At 44.2% G+C, this 25237-nt stretch overlaps 1 protein-coding gene across 1 annotated transcript in view; it reads left to right on the top strand.

Annotated features, from left to right (window-relative positions):
- LOC121561532 overlaps positions 1-25237 on the top strand; it is a 152114-nt gene that overhangs the window by 26732 nt on the left and 100145 nt on the right. The window contains exons 3-9 of the mRNA XM_045213920.1: positions 3957-4058; positions 9609-9800; positions 10074-10157; positions 10333-10451; positions 10613-10727; positions 24283-24336; positions 24497-24612. Coding sequence (XP_045069855.1) covers positions 3957-4058; positions 9609-9800; positions 10074-10157; positions 10333-10451; positions 10613-10727; positions 24283-24336; positions 24497-24612 — 782 coding nt within the window. The remainder of the gene's footprint in view (positions 1-3956; positions 4059-9608; positions 9801-10073; positions 10158-10332; positions 10452-10612; positions 10728-24282; positions 24337-24496; positions 24613-25237) is intronic.

Genomic DNA, 25237 nt, shown 5'->3' with positions numbered 1-25237 from the left:
AATGTGTAATAACAGTAGAGAGTCTATATACAGGGGGTACCGGTACAGAGTCAATGGGAAATAACAGTAGGGAGGCTATATACAGGGGGTACCGGTACAGAGTCAATGGGAAATAACAGTAGCGAGGCTTTATACAGGGGGTACCGGTACAGAGTCAATGGGAAATAACAGTAGGGAGGCTATATACAGGGGGTACCGGTACAGAGTCAATGTGAAATAACAGTAGGGAGGCTATATACAGGGGGGTACCGGTACAGAGTCAATGTGAAATAACAGTAGAGAGGCTATATACAGGGGGGTACCGGTACAGAGTCAATGTGAAATAACAGTAGAGAGGCTATATACAGGGGGTACCGGTACAGAGTCAATGGGAAATAACAGTAGAGAGGCTATACAGTGAGGGAAAAAAGTATTTGATCCCCTGCTGATTTTGTACGTTTGTCCACTAACAAAGAAATGATCAGTCTATAATTTTAATGGTAGGTTTATTTGAACAGTGAGAGACAGAATAACAACAAAACAATCCAGAAAAACGCATGTAAAAAATGTTATAAATTAATTTGCATTTTAATGAGGGAAATAAGTATTTGACCCCCTCTCAATCAGAAAGATTTCTGGCTCCCAGGTGTCTTTTATACAGGTAACGAGCTGAGATTAGGAGCACACTCTTAAAGGGAGGGCTCCTAATCTAAGTTTGTGACCTGTATAAAATACACCTGTCCACAGAAGCAATCAATCAATCAGATTCCAAACTCTCCACCATTGCCAAGACCAAAGAGCTCTCCAAGAATGTCAGGGACAAGATTGTAGACCTACACAAGGCTGGAATGGGCTACAAGACCATCACCAAGCAGCTTGGTGAGAAGGTGACAACAGTTGGTGCAATTATTCGCAAATGGAAGAAACACAAAATAATTGTCAATCTCCCTCGGCCTGGGGCTCCATGCAAGATCTCACCTCGTGGAGTTGCAATGATCATGAGAACGGTGAAGAATCAGCCCAGAACTACGCGGGAGGATCTTGTCAATGATCTCAAGGCAGCTGGGACCATAGTCACCAAGAAAACAATTGGTAACACACTACGCCGTGAAGGACTGAAATCCTGCAGCGCCTGCAAGGTCCCCCTGCTCAAGAAAGCACATATACAGGCCCGTCTGAAGGTTGCCAATGAATATCTGAATGATTCAGAGGAGAACTGGGTGAAAGTGTTGTGGTCAGATGAGACCAAAATCGAGCTCTTTGCCATCAACTCAACTCGCCGTGTTTGGAGGAGGAGGAATGCTGCCTATGACCCCAAGAACACCATCCCCACCGTCAAACATGGAGGTGGAAACATCATGCTTTGGGGGTGTTTTTCTGCTAAGGGGACTGGACAACTTTACCGCATCAAAGGGACGATGGCCGGCGCCATGTACCGTCAAATCTTGGGTGAGAACCTCCTTCCCTCGGCCAGGGCATTGAAAATGGGTCGTGGATGGGTATTCCAGCATGACAATGACCCAAAACACACGGCCAAGGAAACAAAGGAGTGGCTCAAGAAGAAGCACATTAAGGTCCTGGAGTGGCCTAGCCAGTCTCCAGACCTTAATCCCATAGAAAATCTGTGGAGGGAGCTGAAGGTTCGAGTTGCCAAACGTCAGCCTCGAAACCTTAATGACTTGGAGAAGATCTGCAAAGAGGACTGGGACAAAATCCCTCCTGAGATGTGTGCAAACCTGGTGGCCAACTACAAGAACCGTCTGACCTCTGTGATTGCCAACAAGGGTTTTGCCACCAAGTACTAAGTCATGTTTTGCAGAGGGGTCAAATACTTATTTCCCTCATTAAAATGCAAATCAATTTATAATATTTTGACATGCGTTTCTCTGTGATTGTTTGTTGTTATTCTGTCTCTCCTGTTCAAATAAACCTACCATTAAAATTATAGGCTGATCATGACTTTGTCAGTGGGCAAACGAACAAAATCAGCAAGGGATCAAATACTTTTTTCCTCACTGTATACAGGGGGTACCGGTACAGAGTCAATGTGCGGGGGCACCGGTTAGTCAAGGTAGTTGAGGTAATATGTGCATGCAGGTAGAGTTAAAATGACTATGCATAGATAATAAACAGAGTAGCAGCAGCGTAAAAGGGTGTGTGTGTGTGTGTGTGTGTGGGGGGGGGGAGCAATACAAATAGTCTGGGAAGCCATTTGATTAGCTGTTCAGGAGTCTTATGGCTTGGGGGTAGAAGCTGTTAAGAAGCCTTTTGGACCTAGACTTGGCGTTCCGGGACCGCTTGCCATGCGGTAGCAGAGAGAACAATCTATGACTAGGGTGGCTGGAGTCTTTGACAATTATTAGGGCCTTCCTCTGATACCACCTGGTATAGAGGTCCTGAATGGCAGGAAGCTTGGCCCCAGTAATGTACTGGGCCGTACACACTACCCTTTAGTAGCCAGCCGGGCTGGAACTGCCTGCAGAAAGAGATCTCAGAAAGAGCTCTATTTTGGTGGCCCCTGGTACATTCTAATGCCTTGATTGTATCCTAAATACACAGCTAAATTATTGAATACTTTAATGACTTTACCTTCCAGATTGGTAAAATTAGTTGTGGTATTGAGTGGAAAGATTGAAAATGTATGAATTCAGTGTGTTAAAGAAAGAATGGCGCCGGAGGGGATGGCTGCTGTTTTACTGGCCCCTAACCAATTGTACTATTTTGTGTGTTTTTTTTTCTCGCATTGTTTGTCATTTATTTTGTACTTAATGTTTCTGCTACAGTCTCTTATGACCGAAAAGAGCTTCTGGATATCAGAACAGCGATTACGCACTTCGAACTGGACAAAGATTTTTTATTTAACCAGCTGGATGCAAAGGATTTACTCAAGATACCCGACCAGGCCCAAATCCCCGTCATTCACATGAAGAGAAGATGAAGACACAGGGGACACAGTGCTTCTGTTAAGTTAATATGGTGCCTTGTGAGAATTCGTCGGCGAGTGGGTAACGCGCCTCTACCTTCTGTCCTATTGGCCAATGTTCATTGGATAATAAACTGGATGAGCTCCGTTCAAGACTATCCTACCAATAGGATACTAAAAACTGTAACATGTTTCACCGAGTTGTGGCTGAACGACGACATGGATAATATACAGTTGGCTGGTTTTTCTGTGCATCGGCAAGACAGAACAGCTATTTGTCTATAACAGCTGGTGTGCGAAATCAAATATTAAGGAAGTTTCAAGGTTTTGCTCGCCTGAGGTAGAGTATCTCATGATAAGCTGTAGACCACACTATTTACCTAGAGTTTATCTATATTTTTTGTAGCTGTCCATTTACCGCCACAAACCGATGCTGGCACTAAGACCGTACTCAACGAGCTGTATAAAGCCATAAGCAAACAAGAAAATGCTCATCCAGAGGCTGCACTCCTAGTGGCCAGGGACTTTAATGCAGGCAAACTTAAATCCATTTTACCTAATTTCTACCAGCATGTTACATGTGCAACAAGAGGAAAACAAACTCTAGACCACCTTTACTCCACACACAGAAATGCGTGCAAAGCTCTTCCTCGCCCTCCATTTGGCAAATTACCATAATTCTATCCTCCTGATTCCTGCTTACAACCAAAAACTAAAGCAGGAAGTACAGAGGTCAGAGGTCAACAGAGAAACAAACAGAGGTCTCTCTGATACTGTGGTGTGTGTTTAATCTCCGACCAACCAGTGGTTTTAGGATCCTTTAATGTCTGGTCTGTCTGTCCCCCCTCCCATCTCCGACCAACCAGTGGTTTTAGGATCCTTTAATGTCTGGTCTGTCTGTCCCCCCTCCCATCTCCGACCAACCAGTGGCTTTAGGATCCTTTAATGTGTGGTCTGGTCTGTCCCCCCTCCCATCTCCGACCAACCAGTGGCTTTAGGATCCTTTAATGTGTGGTCTGTCTGTCCCCCCTCCTGTCCGTCTGTCTGGCTGTAGGCAGAGATGTGGATCGTTGGGAAGCAGCAGGAACTGAAGGAGGGCTGTAACATCCAGAGGGACCTCAAAGACTTTGAGAACACCTTCATCCAACTCAACCAGGTAATCAGACCACACACTCAGCACAATTTAAAAATCTTCTGTTAAGTTAATGTGAACACGTAGCCCAGCTTTGAGCATTGTCTCAGACCACACAGCTTTCCCATGACCATTGCACTGACCCAGCCTCTGTTCTAGGAGCTGTACAGTCAGGTCCAGTCACCCAGACTCAGTACTCCAGACAGAACTGTTAGCTCAGTTTAGACTTTCTCCCTCAGGAGAGTTTGTTTATAAATGGTAGATTACCCATAATTAACCTTCCCTGACACAGACGGGCTGGTGGGACCTGGGAGGAGGGGATGGGTTGCCAAGGGGACCTGGGGCGGGGAAGGGAAGGGGCTGGAGAGTTCTGAAGGGTTCTGAGAGGTTGGATCTAGAATGTGTCTAGCCAGATCTCATTCCAATGACTCTGAAGCTATCTATGGGTGTTTCTCAACATGCATACTACGCGCTCCACACTCTCATGCTCCGAGTGCATTCTCCAAGGACGTTCTCTTGAGTACGTTCGTGAGGACAAGAGTGTGGAGAACGCATAAAACACATTACATTTGAGAAGCACTCCCCCTACTACAGAACCTCACGCTGCACCTCCCCATTCATTGAACCTTCTTCCAGCCAGGACAATGGCATCAATAGACATACTCAAAGCAAACGTTTAACTTCATAACTATCAGCTAGCTACATGTGAATCATAATAATGTAGCTAACCAGTTAGTTTAACAGGCAAAAATGACCTAAAACGAATGTTATGCAAGGTAGATGTTAATTCTTCGTGGGTATCTGGCTAGCTAACAATTCTTCGTGGCTATCTGGCTAGCTAACAGCAGTAGCTAGCCAGTTAATCCTATCGACTTACTATGGGCTTGTGTTCTACACAGGTAAACATGCCAAAATTATTATTTATTAACATATCGTGATAAAATATTGTAGTCAGGCAACATTTCATTCCGAAGTCGGAGTGCATTTTCTCTCGCTTCAGCTCAGATAATGGCCGCCATTGATTTCAATAAATGTTGCATCATTATTTACATGGTTACGTCATATTTCTATGCACACTTTAAAGCGTGCATCGATGCATTCTTCAAAATATGTACAAACTGAGTACGCAACTGAGTACGCAGTTGAGAAGTGCCCTATGTGCTCAGTTTCGCATACTTTTGATTTGGACTCATACATTTACATTTACATTTTAGTCATTTAGCAGACGCTCTTATCCAGAGCGACTTACAGGAGCAATTAGGGTTAAGTGCCTTGCTCAAGGGCACATTTACGTCATTTAGCAGACGCTCTTATCCAGAGCGACTCACCAATTGGTGCGTTCACCCTATAGCCAGTGGGATAATCACTTTACAATTTTTTTTTGGGGGGGGGTAGAAGGATTACTTTATCCTATCCCAGGTATTCCTTAAAGAGGTGGGGTTTCAAATGTCTCCGGAAGGTGGTGAGTGACTCCGCTGTCCTGGCGTCGTGAGGGAGCTTGTTCCACCATTGGGGTGCCAGAGCAGCGAACAGTTTTGACTGGGCTGAGCGGGAACTATGCTTCCGCAGAGGAAGGGGAGCCAGCAGGCCAGAGGTGGATGAACGCAATGCCCTCGTTTGGGTGTAGGGACTGATCAGAGCCCGAAGGTACAGAGGTGCCGTTCCCCTCACTGCTCCATAGGCAAGCACCATGGTCTTGTAGCGGATGCGAGCTTCAACTGGAAGCCAGTGGAGTGTGCGGAGGAGGGGGGTGACGTGAGAGAACTTGGGAAGGTTGAACACCAGACGGGCTGCGGCATTCTGGATGAGTTGTAGGGGTTTAATGGCACAGGCAGGGAGGCCAGCCAACAGCGAGTTGCAGTAGTCCAGACGGGAGATGGCAAGTGCCTGGATTAGGACCTGTGACGCTTCCTGTGTAAGGCAGGGTCGTACTCTCCGAATGTTGTAGAGCATGAACCTGCAGGAGCGGGTCACCGCCTTGATGTTGGCGGAGAACGACAGGGTGTTGTCCAGGGTCACGCCTAGGCTCTTCGCACTCTGGGAGGAGGACACAGCGGAGTTGTCAACCGTGATGGCGAGATCATGGAACGGGCAGTCCTTCCCCGGGAGGAAGAGCAGCTCCGTCTTGCCAGGGTTCAGCTTGAGGTGGTGATCCGTCATCCATGCTGATATGTCTGCCAGACATGCAGAGATGCGATTCGCCACCTGGTTATCAGAAGGGGGAAAGGAGAAGATTAGTTGTGTATCGTCAGCGTAGCAATGATAGGAGAGGCCATGTGAGGATATGACAGAGCCAAGTGACTTGGTGTATAGGGAGAAAAGGAGAGGGCCTAGAACTGAGCCCTGGGGGACACCAGTGGTGAGAGCACGTGGTGCGGAGACAGCTTCTCGCCACGCCATTTGGTAGGAGCGACCGGTCAGGTAGGACGCAATCCAGGAGTGAGCCGCGCCGGAGATGCCCAGCTCGGAGAGGGTGGAGAGGAGGATCTGATGGTTCACAGTATCAAAGGCAGCAGACAGGTCTAGAAGGACAAGAGCAGAGGAGAGAGAGTTAGCTTTAGCAGTGCGGAGAGCCTCCGTGACACAGAGAAGAGCAGTCTCAGTTGAATGACCAGTCCTGAAACCTGACTGGTTTGGATCAAGAAGGTCATTCTGAGAGAGATAGCAAGAGAGTTGGCTAAAGACGGCACGCTCAATAGTTTTGGAAAGAAAAGAAAGAAGGGATACTGGTCTGTAGTTGTTGACATCAGTGGGATCGAGTGTTGGTTTTTTTGAGAAGGGGAGCAACTCTCGCTCTCTTGAAGACGGAAGGGACATGGCCAGCGGTCAAGGATGAGTTGATCAGCGAGGTGAGGTAGGGGAGAAGGTCACCGGAGATGGTCTGGAGAAGAGAGGAGGGGATGGGGTCAAGCGGGCAGGTTGTTGGGCGGCCTGCAGTCACAAGTCGCAGGATTTTATCTGGAGAGAGAGGGAGAAAGAAGTCAAAGCATAGGGTAGGGCAGTGTGAGTAGGACCAGCAGTGTCATTAGACTTAACAAACGAGGATCGAATGTCGTCAACCTTCTTTTCAAAGTGGTTGACGAAGTCATCCACAGAGAGAGAGGAGGGGGGCAGGGGGGGATGATTCAGGAGGGAGGAAAATGTGGCAAAAGAGCTTCCTAGGGTTAGAGGCAGATGCTTGGAATTTAGAGTGGTAGAAAGTGGCCTTAGCAGCAGAAACAGATGAAGAAAATGTAGAGAGGAGGGAGTGAAAAGATGCCAGGTCGGCAGGAGTTTAGTTTTCTTCCATTTCCGCTCCGCTGCCCGGAGCTCTGTTCTGTGAGCTCGCAATGAGTCATCAAGCCACGGAGCTGGAGGGGAGGACCGAGCCGGCCGGGAGGATAGGGGACACAGAGAGTCAAAGGATGCAGAAAGGGAGGAGAGGAGGGTTGAGGAGGCAGAATCAGGAGATTGGAGGGAGAAGGATTGAGCAGAGGGAAGAGATGATAGGATGGAAGAGGAGAGAGTAGTGGGAGAGAGAGAGCGAAGGTTGCGGCGGCGCATTACCATCTGTGTAGGAGCAGAGTGAGTAGTGTGGGAGGAGAGCGAGAGAGAAAAGGAAACAAAGTAGTGGTCGGAGACATGGAGGGGAGTTGCAGTGAGATTAGTAGAAGAGCAGCATCTAGTAAAGATGAGGTCAAGCGTATTGCCTGCCTTGTGAGTAGGGGGGGATGGTGAGAGGGTGAGGTCAAAAGAGGAGAGAAGTGGAAAGAAGGAGGCAGAGAGAAATGAGTCAAATGTGGACATAGGGAGGTTGAAATCCCCCAAAACTGTGAGGGGTGAGCCGTCCTCAGGAAAGGAACTTATCAAGGCGTCAAGCTCATTGATGAACTCTCCAAGGGAACCTGGAGGGCGATAGATGACAAGGATATTAAGCTTAAATGGGCTAGTGACTGTGACAGCATGGAATTCAAATGAGGAGATAGACAGATGGGTTAGGGGAAAAACTGAGAATGTCCACTTGGGAGAGATGAGGATTCCTGTGCCACCACCCCTCTGACCAGATGCTCTCGGGGTATGCGAGAACACATGGTCAGACGAGGAGAGAGCAGTAGGAGTAGCAGTGTTTTCAGTGGTAATCCATGTTTCCGTCAGCGCCAGGAAGTCGAGGGACTGGAGATTAGCATAGGCTGGGATGAAGTCAGCTTTGTTGGCAGCAGAACGGCAGTTCCAGAGGCTGCCTGAGACCTGGAACTCCAGGTGTGGGGTGCGTGCAGGGACCACCAGGTTAGAGAGGCAGCAGCCACGCGGTGTGGGGCGTTTGTGTAGCCTGTGCAGAGAGGAGAGAACAGGGATAGGCAGAGGCATAGTTGACAGGCTGTAGCAAATGGCTACAATAATGCAGAGGAGATCGGAATGAAATGAACTAAACATCGGGAGAGTAGAGAGCAGGGCCTCCCTCACCAAAAACTTCTACTTCTAACAACTATAATTGTTTCACTGAACCACCCGAACAAAAACTCTACCAACTTCCACCTTTAGAAATCAGAATTGTTGTGAACCACAGCGGTTCAATGTTTAAAGGAATAGACTCAACCCACTTTATTCAGCTAGCTAACTATGACACCATAGCTAACTAGCATGCTAGCATCCAAAAACACACAGTTTAGCACCAACACTTGCATCCAAAAACACACAGTTTAGCGCCAACACTTGGTCAGAACAAACCACCAATAGTGTGTTAACACACTAAGCAGATAATTCGTGTCCGTGTCTGTTGGCTAGCTAGCAATGGCCACTGTGTTGACCTTGTTTGAAGAACGGCTAGCTAGCTAGCTTCGTGCTACCCCCGGCACCGCCGAACAACAATGCCAACCCACAGTAACTAACCACAACAGCCCACGATGCCTAGCTATGACGCCATAGCTAACTAGCATGCTAGCATCCAACAACACACAGTTTAGCACCAATACTTGGTTACAACAAACCACCAAGAGTGTGTTAACACACTAAACAGATAATTAATGTCCGTGTCTAGTTTCTTTCGTAACGCAGCAAAAATTAAACGTTGGTTAGTTAGCACATTAACATTGGAAACAACTCTCCACCATTGCACTAAACAGATAATTACCAATAAACGTTACCAGTAGCTACCCGCTAGCTAGCTAGCATACCAAGAGTGTGTTAACACACAAAACAGATAATTCATGTCCGTGTCAAGTTCCTTTCATAACGCAGCAAAAAAAAATAAACGTTGGCTAGCTAGCACATTAGCTAGCACATTAACATTGGAAACCACTCTCCACCATTGCACTAAAAAGATAATAACCAATAAACGTTACCAGTAGCTACCCGCTAGCTAGCTAGCCTCGTGCTTCGCCGGGCTCCGCCGTAACAATACTTAAACAATACGTAAACAATACTTACCTACAATAATTGCCTACGGAAGCCTACAATAACTACTAAATAAACTACCTACCTACCTACCTACGATCTAAATACATGGTTTAAGCTTTACTCAACACCAACATCATACCCGACCAACCCTAACCCTAACCCCCCCTCCCTCTCTCTCTCTCTCTCTCTGTGTTACAGACAGGAGAGGTGCTGAACTCCAAACTGAACCCCTCCTCTGACCTGGTGAAGAAACAGCTGAGCCAGCTCAGGGACCAATGGCAGGCACTGAAACAGACAGCAGCCAATCAGCACAGGGCACTGGGTGGGACCAGGAACCTGGAGGAGTTCAACAGGAAAGTAGACAAACTGGAGGCCTGGATTAAAGAGAAGGTACAACACCCTCATCCTTCTCTCCTGTCTTTCTATTTTTCGCCCTCTCGTTCGTTTTGCATCTTCTCTCCCTTTGTTGTCTGACCCTCACTGTATTGTCCTCTGCCTTGTCCTCTCCCTTGTCCTTCCCATCTGTGCCTCTCCTTTCTCACTGGTTTAATATTGTGTTAAGCAGGGCATGCGTTTTGTTCTCAGACAAATTATGGTTTGGTTTAAAACAACAGTAGGGTTAGAGCTACTTTAAGCAGCTCTGACATTACTATGTATCTTTAGGAGGAGGAACAGTCCCTGATGAAGGTCCTGGGAGAGAATACTAACAAACTACATCTGACCAGGAAGGTCCTAGACCTCAAACAGGTGAGTGCCTTGGGGTGGTGTGCCTTGACAACATACCTTTTCTTTTAGTTGTGTCACATTAGAAAAATACAGATAATGCAAAATGCAGAGGGGATAAGGGGCAGCCTTGTCTAGTTCCACAATAAAGAATGAAGGTAGCTGATATCATACTGAATACTGTATGCTTCTCCTATAGGACGAGCAGCTGTACAGGACTCTCCATGAGGAAATCAACCACCTGGCCCTGAAACTGGAGAAACAGGGGAGGGCGGAGGGCAAGAACATCTCTACCAGGAGGAAACACGTCAACAAGATGTACAGACTGGTCTATATGAACGATTGAATGACTGAAGGAAATAATTAGTTCATTAATTAATGATACAGTACAATAATACAGTACAATAATTACACTGATGTTGCCTCAACAGCATGAGGGTCATTCAAACCTGTCCTGTTGTGCTTCCTATGTGCTGTAGGTGGTTGAAGGTCCATTCCCTCCTGAAGGACTACCATGAAAACCTTCAGCTGGCTCTGGAGGTCTCCTCCTTCTACCAACAAGCTGACAACACACTGTCTGCCATCAAAAACATGGTATGTGTTTTAGTCTGTACACTCTTAGAAATAAGGGTTGGTTAGGGTACAGTTTCCGGGGGTACAAAAACAAAAAAACACAATGTACCTTCAGAGGTACACATATAATCTCACATGGTAACTTTTAAGACATATGTGAGGATTTTACATGTTTGGCGTGTGAATTCTTAGTTTGTTTTAGTCCGTTTTTAGCCTAATCTACAGCACTTTTTTTTTCTTTGTATCGTTTGGTTTAGAGTTTATATATATACACAGTACCAGTCAAAAGTTTGGACACACCTACTCATTCAAGGGTTTTTCTTTATTTTTACTATTTTCTACATAGTAGAATAATAGTGAAGACATCAAAACTATGAAATAACACATATGGAATCATGTAGTTACCAAAAAAGTGTTAAACAAATAGCCACCCTTTGCCTTGACAGCTTTGCACGCACACTCTTGGCATTCTCTCAACCAGCTTCACCTGGAATGCTTTTCCAACTGTCTTGAAGGAGTTCCCACATATGCTGAGCACTTGTTGGCTGCTTTTCCTTCACTCTGCAGTCCGACTCATCCCAAACCATCTCAGTTGGGTTGAGGTCGGGGGATTGTGGAGGCCAGGTCATCTGATGCAGCACTCCATCACTCTCCTTCTTGGTAAAATAGTCCTTACACATCCTGGAGGTGTGTTGGGTCATTGTCCTGTTGAAAAACAAATGATAGTCCCACTAAGCCCAAACCAGATGGGATGGTGTATTGCTGCAGAATGCTGTGGTAGCCATGCTGGTTAAGTGTGCCTTGAATTCTAAATAAATCACTGACAGTGTCACCAGCAAAGCACCCACACACCATAACACCTCCTCCTCCATGCTTTACGGTGGGAACTACACATGCAGAGATAATCCGTTCACCAACACTGCGTCTCACAAAGACACAGCGGTTGGAACCAACAATCTCCAATTTGGACTCCAGACCAAAATGACAAATGTCCACCGGTCTAATTTCCATTGCTCGTGTTTCTTGGCCCAAGCAGGTCTCTTCTTCTTATTGTTGTCCTTTAGTAGTGGTTTCGTTGCAGCAATTCAACCATTGTCACGTACGTTAAGGAACGGGACGGACCAAGGTGCAGCGTGAAAGGCGTACATGTTTATTAAAGAATAAACACACGACACAGTAACCAAAATAACAAAACTTAACCGTGACGGTCCAAAGGATAACACACAAGCCTAAAACAAGAACACAACAAAAACCCACAACACAGCCAGGAAAACTAGCTGCCTAAGTATGATCCCCAATCAGAGACAACGAGCGACCGCTGCCTCTGATTGGGAACCACACCCGGCCAAACATAGAAATACAAACCTAGAAATTCACACCCTGAGCAAACTAGCTAGAGTTCTATAGGCCAGGGCGTGACAGTACCCCCCCAAAGGTGCGGACTCCGACCGCACATACCTGACTGCTGAATAGGGGAGGGTCCGGGTGGGCTTCCAGCCTCGGTGGCAGCTCCGGCTCCGGAGTGGAGCCGCTGACCGGAGCTGGATCAGGCACCGGTGGAGCGGACTGCTCTGGCTCCGGAGTGGAGCCGCTGACCAGTGCCGGACCAGGCACCGGTGGAACGGGCACGGGCCGTGCCGGACTGGTGACGCGCCCCACTGGCTTTGTGCGACGAGCAGGAACAGGCCGGGCCAGACTGGCGACGCGCACCACTGGCTTGGTACGAGGAGCAGGAACAGGCCGGGCCGGACTGGCGACACGCACCACTGGCTTGGTAAGAGGAGTAGGAACAGTCCGGGCCGGACTGGCGACGCGCACCACTGGCTTGGTGCGAGGAGCAGGAACAGGCCGGGCCGGACTGGCGACGCGCACCACTGGCTTGGTGCGAGGAGCAGGAACAGGCAGGGCCGGACTGGCGACGGTCACCACTGGCTTGGTGCGAGGAGCAGGAACAGGCCGGGCCAGACTGGCGACGCGCACCACTGGCTTGGTGCGAGGAGCAGGAACAGGCCGGGCCGGACTGGCGACACGCACCACTGGCTTGGTGCGGAGAGCAGGTACGGGGCGTACCGGACTGGGAACCGGCGCTGGAGGTCTATGACTGTCTCTGTCCTTTACACTCCGCGCCCCGTCCTCCTCCAGTGAGGACTCCTCCTTGACGTCCACGATTGCAGTGGTCGAGGCTTCTCTCTGTCGATCCCCGACCACCCTTTTAGCCCCCCAAAAAAAAATTATTGGGGCTGTCTCTCCACCCTGATCCCTTTCAGGGCCTCCATCTGCCTTGCCAGATCCTCTCTTATCTCCCACCTGGTCCATCCTCTCTGCTCCTCCTGGGCACGCTGCTTGGTCCATTGGTGTTTTATTTTTTTAAATAGTTCTATAGGCCAGGGCGTGACAACCATGAAGGCCTGATTCAGAATGCTGAATGCAGAATGCTGCGGTAGCCATGCTGGTTAAGTGTTGAATTCTAAATAAATCACAGATAGTGTCACCAGCAAAGCACCCACACACCATAACACCTCCTCTTCCATGCTTTACGGTGGGAACTACACATGCAGAGATCATCCGTTCACCCACACTGTGTCTCACAAAGACACAGCGGTTGGAACCAACAATCTCCAATTTGGACTCCAGACCAAAGGACAAATGTCCACCGGTCTAATGTCCATTGCTCGTGTTTCTTGGCCCAAGCAGGTCTCTTCTTCTTATTGGTGTCCTTTAGTAGTGGTTTCTTTGCAGCAGTTCAACCATGAAGGCCTGATTCACACAGTCCCCTCTGAACAGTTGATGTTGAGATGTGTCTGTTACTTCGGCTGCAATCTGAGGTGCAGTTAACTCTAATGAACGTATCCTCTGCAGCAGAGGCAACTATGGGTCTTCCTTTCCTGTGGCAGTCCTCATGAGAGCCAGTTTCATCATATAACTCGATGGTTTTTGAGACTGCACTTGAAGAAACGTATACTGTATACTGGTACTGTATATATACACTGGTACTGTATATATGTTTCACACCGTCTTACAACCTCGAGTTGCGGTTAGCCGCTCTTGCTGGGACCACTCCAACCTGACTCGAGCTTGGATGCCACTGCCTACTGGTGTTTTTACACATGGCCCAAATGTGATCAGTTCGAGATGATTTCCACTCAGGAGGAGAAACTGATCAATGAACGGGGTGCTTCTGCCCTAAATGCATCATCATCAAACAGCTTCGGGAAGAGATTATCTTGTTTGCTGCGGCAGAAGCAGGACCTGCTATCAAACTTCACAAACCTAGCTGCACCCCAGACGAATCGCAACACGGTCTTGAGTGCCTTCTACAGCCAGGTTGCCGATGAGTCCAGTGCCATTGATCTGTTCCACTCCACCGGACAGATGATAAGCTCAACTCCCCTACCCCTGGGAGACTGACTGGTCCCCCAGGCATTGGAAGTCAGGATGGAAGCAGTCTGGCCTGTCTCCATCAATCCTGGAAGATCCAATCTGGCTATCAAACAGTTTTGCCCTGTGTAGGCGGACCTACCTGCCCCGGGAATATTACCAATACACATATTTTGCAGACTTTATCAAGGGTGTAGCGATGCTTATGATCCTAGCTCCAACAGTGCAGTAATACCTAACAATACAAAACAATCCATGCAAATCCAAAACATTTAAAGAAAGGAATTAAGAAATATAGAAATATTAGAACGGGCAACGTCAGCATTCCGAATATAAATAAACTCAGCAAAAAAAGAAACATCCTCTCACTGTCAACTGCGTTTATTTTCAGCAAATGTAACATTCTAAATATTTGTATGAACATAACAAGATTCAACAACTGAGACATAAACTGAACAAGTTCAACAGACATGTGACTAACATACATGTATTAATGTGTCCTTGAACAAAGGGGGGGTCAAAAGTAAGTCAGTATCTGGTGTGGCCACCAGCTGCAGATTTGGCAGTTCTTGCTGTGAGATTAATTAGATTCCGCTCCAGAGTACAGGCCTCGGTGTAACGCTCATTCCTTTGGCGATAAACGCGAATCCGACCATCACCCCTGGTGAGACAAAACCGCGACTCGTCAGTGAAGAGCACTTTTTGCCAGTCCTGTCTGGTCCAGCGACAGTGGGTTTGTGCCCATAGGCGACGTTGTTGCCGGTGATGTCTGGTGAGGACCTGCCTTACAACAGGCCTACAAGCCCTTAGTCCAGCCTCTCTCAGCCTATTGCGGATAGTCTGAGGGATTGTGCGTTCCTGGTGTAACTCGGGCAGTTGTTGTTGCCATCCTGTACCTGTCCCGAAGGTGTGACTTTCGGATGTACCGATCCTGTGCAGGGGTTGTTATATGTGGTCTGCCACTTCGAGGACGATCAGCTGTCCGTCCTGTCACCCTGTAGCGATGTCTTAGGCGTCTCACAGTACGGACATTGCAATTTATTTCCCTGGCCACCTCTGCAGTCCTCATGCCTCCTTGCAGCATGCCTAAGGCACGTTCACGCAGATGAGCAGGGATCCTGGGCATCTTTCTTTTGGAGTCAGTAGAAAGGTCTCTTTAGTTTCCTAAGTTTCCATAACTGTGACCTTAATTGCCTATCGTCTGTAAGCTGTCAGTGTCTTAACGACCGTTCCACAGGTGCATGTTCATTAATTGTTTATGTTTATGGTTCATTGAACAAGCATGGAAACAGTGTTTAAACCCTTTACATGAATGGGTGTGTCTAGACATTATAGACAGTATATTAATAGGTGTGTATAGACATTATAGACAGTATATTAATATGTGTCTATAGACATTATAGACAGTATATTAATAGGTGTGTATAGACATTATAGACAGTATATTAATAGGTGTGTCTAGACATTATAGACAGTATATTAATAGGTGTGTATAGACATTATAGACAGTATATTAATAGGTGTGTATAGACATTATGGACAGTATATTAATAGGTGTGTATAGACATTATAGACAGTATATTAATAGGTGTCTATAGACATTATAGACAGTATATTAATAGGTGTGTATAGACATTATGGACAGTATATTAATAGGTGTCTATAGACATTATATTAATAGGTGTGTATAGACATTATAGACAGTATATTAATAGGTGTCTATAGACATTATAGACAGTATATTAATAGGTGTGTATAGACATTATGGACAGTATATTAATAGGTGTCTATAGACATTATAGACAGTATATTAATAGGTGTGTATAGACATTATAGACAGTATATTAATAGGTGTGTATAGACATTATGGACAGTATATTAATAGGTGTCTATAGACATTATATTAATAGGTGTGTATAGACATTATAGACAGTATATTAATAGGTGTGTATAGACATTATAGACAGTATATTAATAGGTGTGTATAGACATTATGGACAGTATATTAATAGGTGTGTATAGACATTATAGACAGTATATTAATAGGTGTGTATAGACATTATAGACAGTATATTAATAGGTGTCTATAGACATTATATTAATAGGTGTGTATAGACATTATAGACAGTATATTAATAGGTGTGTATAGACATTATAGACAGTATATTAATAGGTGTGTATAGACATTATAGACAGTATATTAATAGGTGTGTATAGTCATTATAGACAGTATATTAATAGGTGTGTATAGACATTATAGACAGTATATTAATAGGTGTGTATAGACATTATAGACAGTATATTAATAGGTGTCTATAGACATTATATTAATAGGTGTGTATAGACATTATAGACAGTATATTAATAGGTGTCTATAGACATTATAGACAGTATATTAATAGGTGTGTATAGACATTATGGACAGTATATTAATAGGTGTCTATAGACATTATAGACAGTATATTAATAGGTGTGTATAGACATTATAGACAGTATATTAATAGGTGTGTATAGACATTATGGACAGTATATTAATAGGTGTCTATAGACATTATATTAATAGGTGTGTATAGACATTATAGACAGTATATTAATAGGTGTGTATAGACATTATAGACAGTATATTAATAGGTGTGTATAGACATTATGGACAGTATATTAATAGGTGTGTATAGACATTATAGACAGTATATTAATAGGTGTGTATAGACATTATAGACAGTATATTAATAGGTGTCTATAGACATTATAGACAGTATATTAATAGGTGTGTATAGACATTATAGACAGTATATTAATAGGTGTGTATAGACATTATGGACAGTATATTAATAGGTGTCTATAGACATTATAGACAGTATATTAATAGGTGTGTATAGACATTATAGACAGTATATTAATAGGTGTGTATAGACATTATAGACAGTATATTAATAGGTGTGTATAGACATTATAGACAGTATATTAATAGGTGTCTATAGACATTATATTAATAGGTGTGTATAGACATTATAGACAGTATATTAATAGGTGTGTATAGACATTATGGACAGTATATTAATAGGTGTGTATAGACATTATAGACAGTATATTAATAGGTGTGTATAGACATTATGGACAGTATATTAATAGGTGTGTATAGACATTAGACAGTATATTAATAGGTGTGTATAGACATTATAGACAGTATATTAATAGGTGTGTATAGACATTATAGACAGTATATTAATAGGTGTGTATAGACATTATGGACAGTATATTAATAGGTGTGTATAGACATTAGACAGTATATTAATAGGTGTCTATAGACATTATAGACAGTATATTAATAGGTGTCTATAGACATTATAGACAGTACATTAATAGGTGTGTATAGTCATTATAGACAGTATATTAATAGGTGTCTATAGACATTATAGACAGTATATTAATAGGTGTGTATAGACATTATAGACAGTATATTAATAGGTGTGTATAGACATTATAGACAGTATATTAATAGGTGTCTATAGACATTATAGACAGTATATTAATAGGTGTCTATAGACATTATATTAATAGGTGTGTATAGACATTATAGACAGTATATTAATAGGTGTGTATAGACATTATAGACAGTATATTAATAGGTGTGTATAGACATTATAGACAGTATATTAATAGGTGTGTATAGACATTATAGACAGTATATTAATAGGTGTGTATAGTCATTATAGACAGTATATTAATAGGTGTGTATAGACATTATAGACAGTATATTAATAGGTGTGTATAGACATTATGGACAGTATATTAATAGGTGTGTATAGACATTATATTAATAGGTGTGTCTAGACATTATAGACAGTATATTAATAGGTGTGTATAGACATTATAGACAGTATATTAATAGGTGTGTATAGACATTAGACAGTATATTAATAGGTGTGTATAGACATTATAGACAGTATATTAATAGGTGTGTATAGACATTATAGACAGTATATTAATAGGTGTGTATAGACATTAGACAGTATATTAATAGGTGTGTATAGTCATTAGCAAAATGCTTGTGCTTCGAGCTCTGACAGTGCAGTAATATCTAACTATTTCACAACATATACCCAATACACACATATCTAAGTAAGGAATGGAATTAAGCATATATACATATATGGACGAGCAATGACAGAGAGGCATGGACTAAGATACAGTAGAATATGATAGAATACAGTATATACATATGAGATGAGTAATGCAAGATATGTAAACATGAATAGCTACACTGTATGCTGCCAAATTCCCAGTCACCTTGCCGTCGTTAAATGCAGTATTTCAAGCTTTCAGTTTTGCGAGAATGCTGCCGTCTATCCACAGTTTCTGGTTATGGTAGGTTTTAATAGTCACAGTGGGAACAACATCCCCTATACACTTCCTGATAAACTCAGTCACCGTTTCAGTGTATCCGTCAAAATTATTTTCGTAAGCTACCCGGAACATATCCCAGTCCGCGTGATCAAAACAATCTTGAAGCGTGGATTCTGATAGGTCTGACCAGCGTTGAATAGTCATTAGCACGGGTACTTCCTGTTTGAGTTTCTGCCTATGGGAAGGGAGGAGCAAAATGGAGTCGTGGTCATATTTTCCGAAAGGAGGGCGGTGGAAGGCCTTGTAAGCATCCCGGAAGTTCGAATAGCAATGGTCGAGGATTTTGGTAGAGCGAGTACAACAGTCGATTTTGTTGATAGAACTTCGGCAGCCTAGTCCTCAAATTTGCTTTGTTAAAATCCCCGGCTACAATAAATGCAGCCTCAGGATATGTGTTTTCCAGTTTGCATAAAGTCCAGTGAAGTTCTTTGAGGGCCGTCGTGGTATCGGCTTGAGGGGGGAAATAAACGGCCGTGGCTATGTCCGAGAAGATTCTTCCCCCGAGAGTTCCTTCTTCCTGTCCTCGTGATGGACGGGGAACCCCGTTGCCTGAATGGGCTGGGACAATATCCGGAGAGAGCCATTATTCCGTAAAACAAAGTACGTTACAGTTCCTGATGTCTCTCTGGATGGAGATCCTCGCTCTGAGCTTGTCTACTTTATTGTCCAGGGACTGAACGTTAGCGGGTAATATACTCGGAAGCGGTTGATGGTATGCTCGCCGCCTGAATCTGACTAAGACCCCACTCCTACCTCTCTCCGGTGTTTGCGTTTTGGTGCAGTTCCCGGGATGAATAGAGCTGCCTCGAGAAGTTCAAACAAAGGATCAAGGTCAGGGAAGTCGAATATCTGCTTGAATTCCTGGTGAGTGACCGCCGATCTAATATCCAAAAGTTATTTCTGGCTGTAGGTAAAAATGCATTATTTTCTCAGAAGGTTTCTTGTAAGAAATAACAACCTAAAAAACAAAAAAACTGCAAAGTTGGCTAGGAGCTAGAAACAGGGTGACCATGTCTGTTGGCGTCATCTTGCACTCCGGTTCACTTTGGGTACTTATTCAACAGGGTGTGCAGTTTCTAGGAGGAAAGAGATACATGGAAATAGAATTAACCATGCAAAGTTACACACAAGACTATACAAGGCAATTAGGCCTATCCATCATGGCACACTACTGCATCACACAAGTTAAGCTAAATACAGTCAATAATGTTCTCAGTTTTATACTATGAAGATAAACATGCATAAAACTCAACATGCATAATATTGCAGTACCTGAATCACATATCAATGAATATGGATGGCTAAATGGTGAGCAGGCCCATGTAGGGTCTGAAGCTAGCATTAGTAATGTCAGGTATGGCATAAGGCGAGGATAAAGCACTGGGCCTGGAAATGACCACCATGTGGGAAAGGCACTGCCACTGTATCATACAAGTAAACCAGTAAAGGATGCATTATCTGCACAATAAGGACTGAAATGTGAGAAAATGACATCAGACTGAACAGCCCCGATGTAGCCTTAACATTATCATTAGCGGTGGGCTACAAACATTTAAACAGGCTAGTCAGGTCATGTTACAAACATTTAGCAGGCTAGGCAGGTCATGCTACAAACATTTAGCAGGCTAGGCAGGTCATGCTACAAACATTTAGCAGGCTAGGCAGGTCATGCTACAAACATTTAGCAGGCTAGGCAGGTCATGCTAACAAATGATTAGCTGTAAATCGCTCTGGATAAGAGCGTCTACTAAATGACTAAAATGTAAATGTAAAATTAGCCTAGCAAAGAAAGGCACATGCATGAGTACAAACACCAATCCCTGCAAAACAGACTTTACTATCAACACTCTCAAATAAGGCTACTTACACTATTTTACAACTCTTTGTTATTAGCTCTGCTCTCATGTGTCCATTTCCCTCTTTATCAGATTAGCCACACCTAGTAGGTGGGTACCAGCAAGGTGATTGGAGGACACACGGCAACAGCGATTGGTTCGTTGGCAGGTCAATCGTGGTCTGTAAGGGCCTTTTTAACAATGGCAGCAGTAAAATCATCTTAATGACATTGAAACTAAATGGACAAAAGATGATCTTAGTGCTCAGGCTCTTTCGGAGCTTCAATCGGCCTTCATTGCTTTGCAGAAAGCCTTTGTTTAATTGAAATTGGTACCTAATGCAGGTGAAACCAAGTGTATGTTATTTTCCAAATCACCCAAAAATGTATCTGATGATTTATACATAAGTATAGTACATTGGATGGTGCCCTCATTGATTGTGTCCCCACTTATAAATATCTGGGCATCTGGATTGAAGAAAAACTATAGTTCAAAAAGCATGTTGATGAGTTAGTTAAGAAATTAAGAATTAAATTGGGCTTCTTTTATAGGAATAAGTCATTCCTTTCATTACATAGCAGAAAACAAATTATTCTGTCGACATTCTTAACAGTTAAAGGCTATAGGGATATTGCCTATATGAATGCAGCTTCCACTGTATTGAAGCCACTGGGGATATTGCCTATATGAATGCAGCTTCCACTGTATTGAAGCCACTGGGGATATTGCCTATATGAATGCAGCTTCCACTGTATTGAAGCCACTGGGGATATTGCCTATATGAATGCAGCTTCCACTGTATTGAAGCCACTGGGGATATTGCCTATATGAATGCAGCTGCCACTGTATTGAAGCCACTGGACGCAGTTTATCATAACACACTACGCTTCATTACTGGTGATAGGTTCTGTACACATACAGGTTCAGTATACATTCTGTTTTAGAAAGTAGCTGGCCCTCTTTGAAGTATTGTGGATCGATCCATTGCACTCTTTCTGTTTATAAAGCCCTCCTGCATAAACTTCCGCTGTGCATTACTTCAATGTTAACTTAGACGTACGAGATTCCAGACCCGGTTTCGGGGATCCATTCGATCTCCACTTAGTTGGGTAGATCTGTTTTTAGTTTTTTTGTACCTAATTGGAGGAATTAGTGTCTCTAGGGCATTTCAGACGGTTGTTAGGGAGGAATTAGTGTCTCTAGGGCATTTCACACGGCTGTTAGGGAGGAATTAGTGTCTCTAGGGCATTTCACACGGTTGTTAGGGAGGAATTAGTGTCTCTAGGGCATTTCAGACGGTTGTTAGGGAGGAATTAGTGTCTCTAGGGCATTTCAGACGGTTGTTAGGGAGGAATTAGTGTCTCTAGGGCATTTCACACGGTTGTTAGGGAGGAATTAGTGCCTCTAGGGCATTTCAGACGGTTGTTAGGGAGGAATTAGTGTCTCTAGGGCATTTCAGACGGTTGTTAGGGAGGAATTAGTGTCTCTAGGGCATTTCACACGGTTGTTAGGGAGGAATTAGTGCCTCTAGGGCATTTCAGACGGTTGTTAGGGAAGAATTAGTGTCTCTAGGGCATTTCAGACGGTTGTTAGGGAGGAATTAGTGTCTCTAGGGCATTTCAGACGGTTGTTAGGGAGGAATTAGTGTCTCTAGGGCATTTCAGACGGTTGTTAGGGGAGGAATTAGTGTCTCTAGGGCATTTCAGACGGTTGTTAGGGAGGAATTAGTGTCTCTAGGGCATTTCAGACGGTTGTTAGGGAGGAATTAGTGTCTCTAGGGCATTTCAGACGGTTGTTAGGGAGGAATTAGTGTCTCTAGGGCATTTCAGACGGTTGTTAGGGAGGAATTAGTGTCTCTAGGGCATTTCAGACGGTTGATAGGGGACCTTTTAACTAAAGATTGTGTTTTGCTTTTTACGTATTATTGTGTATATGAACATGTATTTTACTGTGTATAAGAACATGTATTTTACTGTGTGTAAGAACATGTATTTTACTGTGTATAAGAATGTTTATTTTAATGTGTTTATTGTATTTTGATGTGTATGGTGGTGCTATTCAGGGCTAATCTGGAAAAGAGACCTTGGTCTCAGCATTGACTCCCTGTCTAAATAAAGAGACCTTGGTCTCAGCATTGACTCCCTGTCTAAATAAAGAGACCTTGGTCTCAGCATTGACTCCCTGTCTAAATAAAGAGACCTTGGTCTCAGCATTGACTCCCTGTCTAAATAAAGAGACCTTGGTCTCAGCATTGACTCCCTGTCTAAATAAAGAGACCTTGGTCACAGCATTGACTCCCTGTCTAAATAAAGAGACCTTGGTCACAGCATTGACTCCCTGTCTAAATAAAGAGACCTTGGTCTCAGCGTTGACTCCCTGTCTAAATAAAGAGACCTTGGTCTCAGCGTTGACTCCCTGTCTAAATAAAGAGACCTTGGTCTCAGCGTTGACTCCCTGTCTAAATAAAGAGACCTTGGTCTCAGCATTGACTCCCTGTCTAAATAAAGAGACCTTGGTCGCAGCATTGACTCCCTGTCTAAATAAAGAGACCTTGGTCTCAGCGTTGACTCCCTGTCTAAATAAAGAGACCTTGGTCACAGCGTTGACTCCCTGTCTAAATAAAGAGACCTTGGTCTCAGCGTTGACTCCCTGTCTAAATAAAGAGACCTTGGTCTCAGCGTTGACTCCCTGTCTAAATAACAGTTAAATTGAAATAGGCAGTCACTTGGTGAAGGCTACAGGAATTAAAGCTGTGGAATGTTACTACCATGTCTCTGTCACTAGCAAACACAGTCATGGGTGGTACTGGTAACTCAAAAATTAACTTGAAAGGCACCCTGGGAAATATGCAAATAAGGCTTTACACACTATAGTAAGGGGGTCAAACTCAGGGGGAACCGGACCATGGAGGTTTGAGTGAAACTATATATTTTTTAAACTCCAGGCCACACTTGAACATCTACAACTAGTTAGAAAGTAGAAATGATCATGAGAAACTAGACAGACAGTATAAATGATAATGGACCTATATATGATCAAATACTGCCCTTTTTCTGGCCCGCAAACAGATTTGAAACAATCTGTGCTGCCCTCCGTTGAATTTTTTTATCCCGACGCAGCCCTCGAGCCAAAAGGTTTGCACACCCCTGCAGTGTTAAAACAACACCCAAAACCCTTTTTAGAGGTACATTTTTGCCACTTAAAGGGAACAAAAGGCTTTGTCACTGGGGAGGTACCTAAACAGGCACTTTTGTACCTGTACAAAGGCACACTATTGGCTCTTTTATGGTACGAACTGAATGAATGTACCATACAGGGCACCACTACATTTACATTTGAGTCATTTAGCAGATGCTCTTATCCAGAGCGACTTACAGTTAGTGAGTGCATACATATATATATTTTTTTTCATACCCCCCGTGGGAATCGAACCCACAACCCTGGCGTTGCAAACGCCATGCTCTACCAACTGAGCTACATCCCTGCCGGCCATTCCCCTCCCTACCCTAGACGACGCTGGGCCAATTGTGCGCCGCCCCATGGGTCTCCCGGTCGCAGCCGGCTACGACAGAGCCTGGATTCAAACCAGGATCTCTAGTGGCACAGCCTTAGACCACTGCGCCACTCGGGGACACCTTTAAGAACAAATCTAAACCTTTATTTCTGAGAGTACTAAGTACTAACGTTTGATTCTAGATGTTCAACCATGTTGTCTTATGTACTGAAAACATCTACTTTGCAGTCTTTGAAGTCTTGGACGAGTGTGAGGATTTGTGTCAGAGGAAATGTCTTTATGATGATTTGACCCATGTCTTTTTGTCAGGGGAAATGTCTACATGGTGATTTGACCCATGTCTTTTTGTCAGGGGAAATGTCTTAATGGGGATTTGACCCATGTCTGTCTGTCAGAGGAAATGTCTTTATTTTGATTTGACTCATATCTTTCTGTATCCAAGGATCTGGAGAGTAGTGGAGGCAGAGAGATTCGGGGCATAGCCAGCCAAATCATGGTAAGAGATACACTAACGAGTCTGGTTCCCTAACCAGCAACATTCTAGGACAAAACCCTGATATGTTCACATGATTTTGTAATGATATTTTAGCTGCTTCGGTTGATCGTTGTGTTCAGGGCCTAACTGAGACCTAACCAGTCCTTCCATCCCCCGCTAGATGCTGGATGTGACAGTCTCTCAGCTCTCGAACCTTCACCCAGTCCTGACTGTCAAGGTCACACAGAAACAGACGGAGGTCAAGGACTGCTGGAGCCTGCTGCAGAAAGTTGTCAGGTAACTAAGTCTGCGTTTACACAGGCAGTCCAATTATGTTGTTTTTTCCACTAATTGGTCTTTTGACTAATCAGATCAGGTCTTGAAAAGATGTGATGTGAAAATATGTGATGTGATTGGTCAAAATACCAATTAGTGAAAAAAACATCAGAATTGGGCTGCCTGTGTAAACGCAGCCTAACTGTCCCTGCGGTGCAAACACAGCCTAACCACCCCTGAGAGAGACACAGTAGAGACACAGCAGAGACACAGCAGAGACACAGCAGAGACAGTAGCAGAGACACAGTAGAGACACAGTAGAGACACAGTAGAGACACAGCAGAGACACAGCAGAGACACAGTAGAGACAGTAGCAGAGACACAGTAGAGACACAGTAGAGACACAGTAGAGACACAGCAGAGACACAGCAGAGACACAGTAGAGACAGTAGCAGAGACACAGCAGAGACACAGTAGAGACAGTAGCAGAGACACAGCAGAGACACAGTAGAGACACAGTAGAGACACAGTAGAGACACAGTAGAGACACAGCAGAGACACAGCAGAGACACAGTAGAGACAGTAGCAGAGACACAGCAGAGACACAGTAGAGACAGTAGCAGAGACACAGCAGAGACACAGCAGA

The sequence above is a fragment of the Coregonus clupeaformis genome, unplaced genomic scaffold (genome assembly GCF_020615455.1).
Source record: "Coregonus clupeaformis isolate EN_2021a unplaced genomic scaffold, ASM2061545v1 scaf0171, whole genome shotgun sequence".
Lineage (NCBI taxonomy): Eukaryota > Metazoa > Chordata > Actinopteri > Salmoniformes > Salmonidae > Coregonus > Coregonus clupeaformis.
Note: the sequence above shows the minus strand (reverse complement) of the source record. Positions and strands in the feature narration are given on the sequence as shown.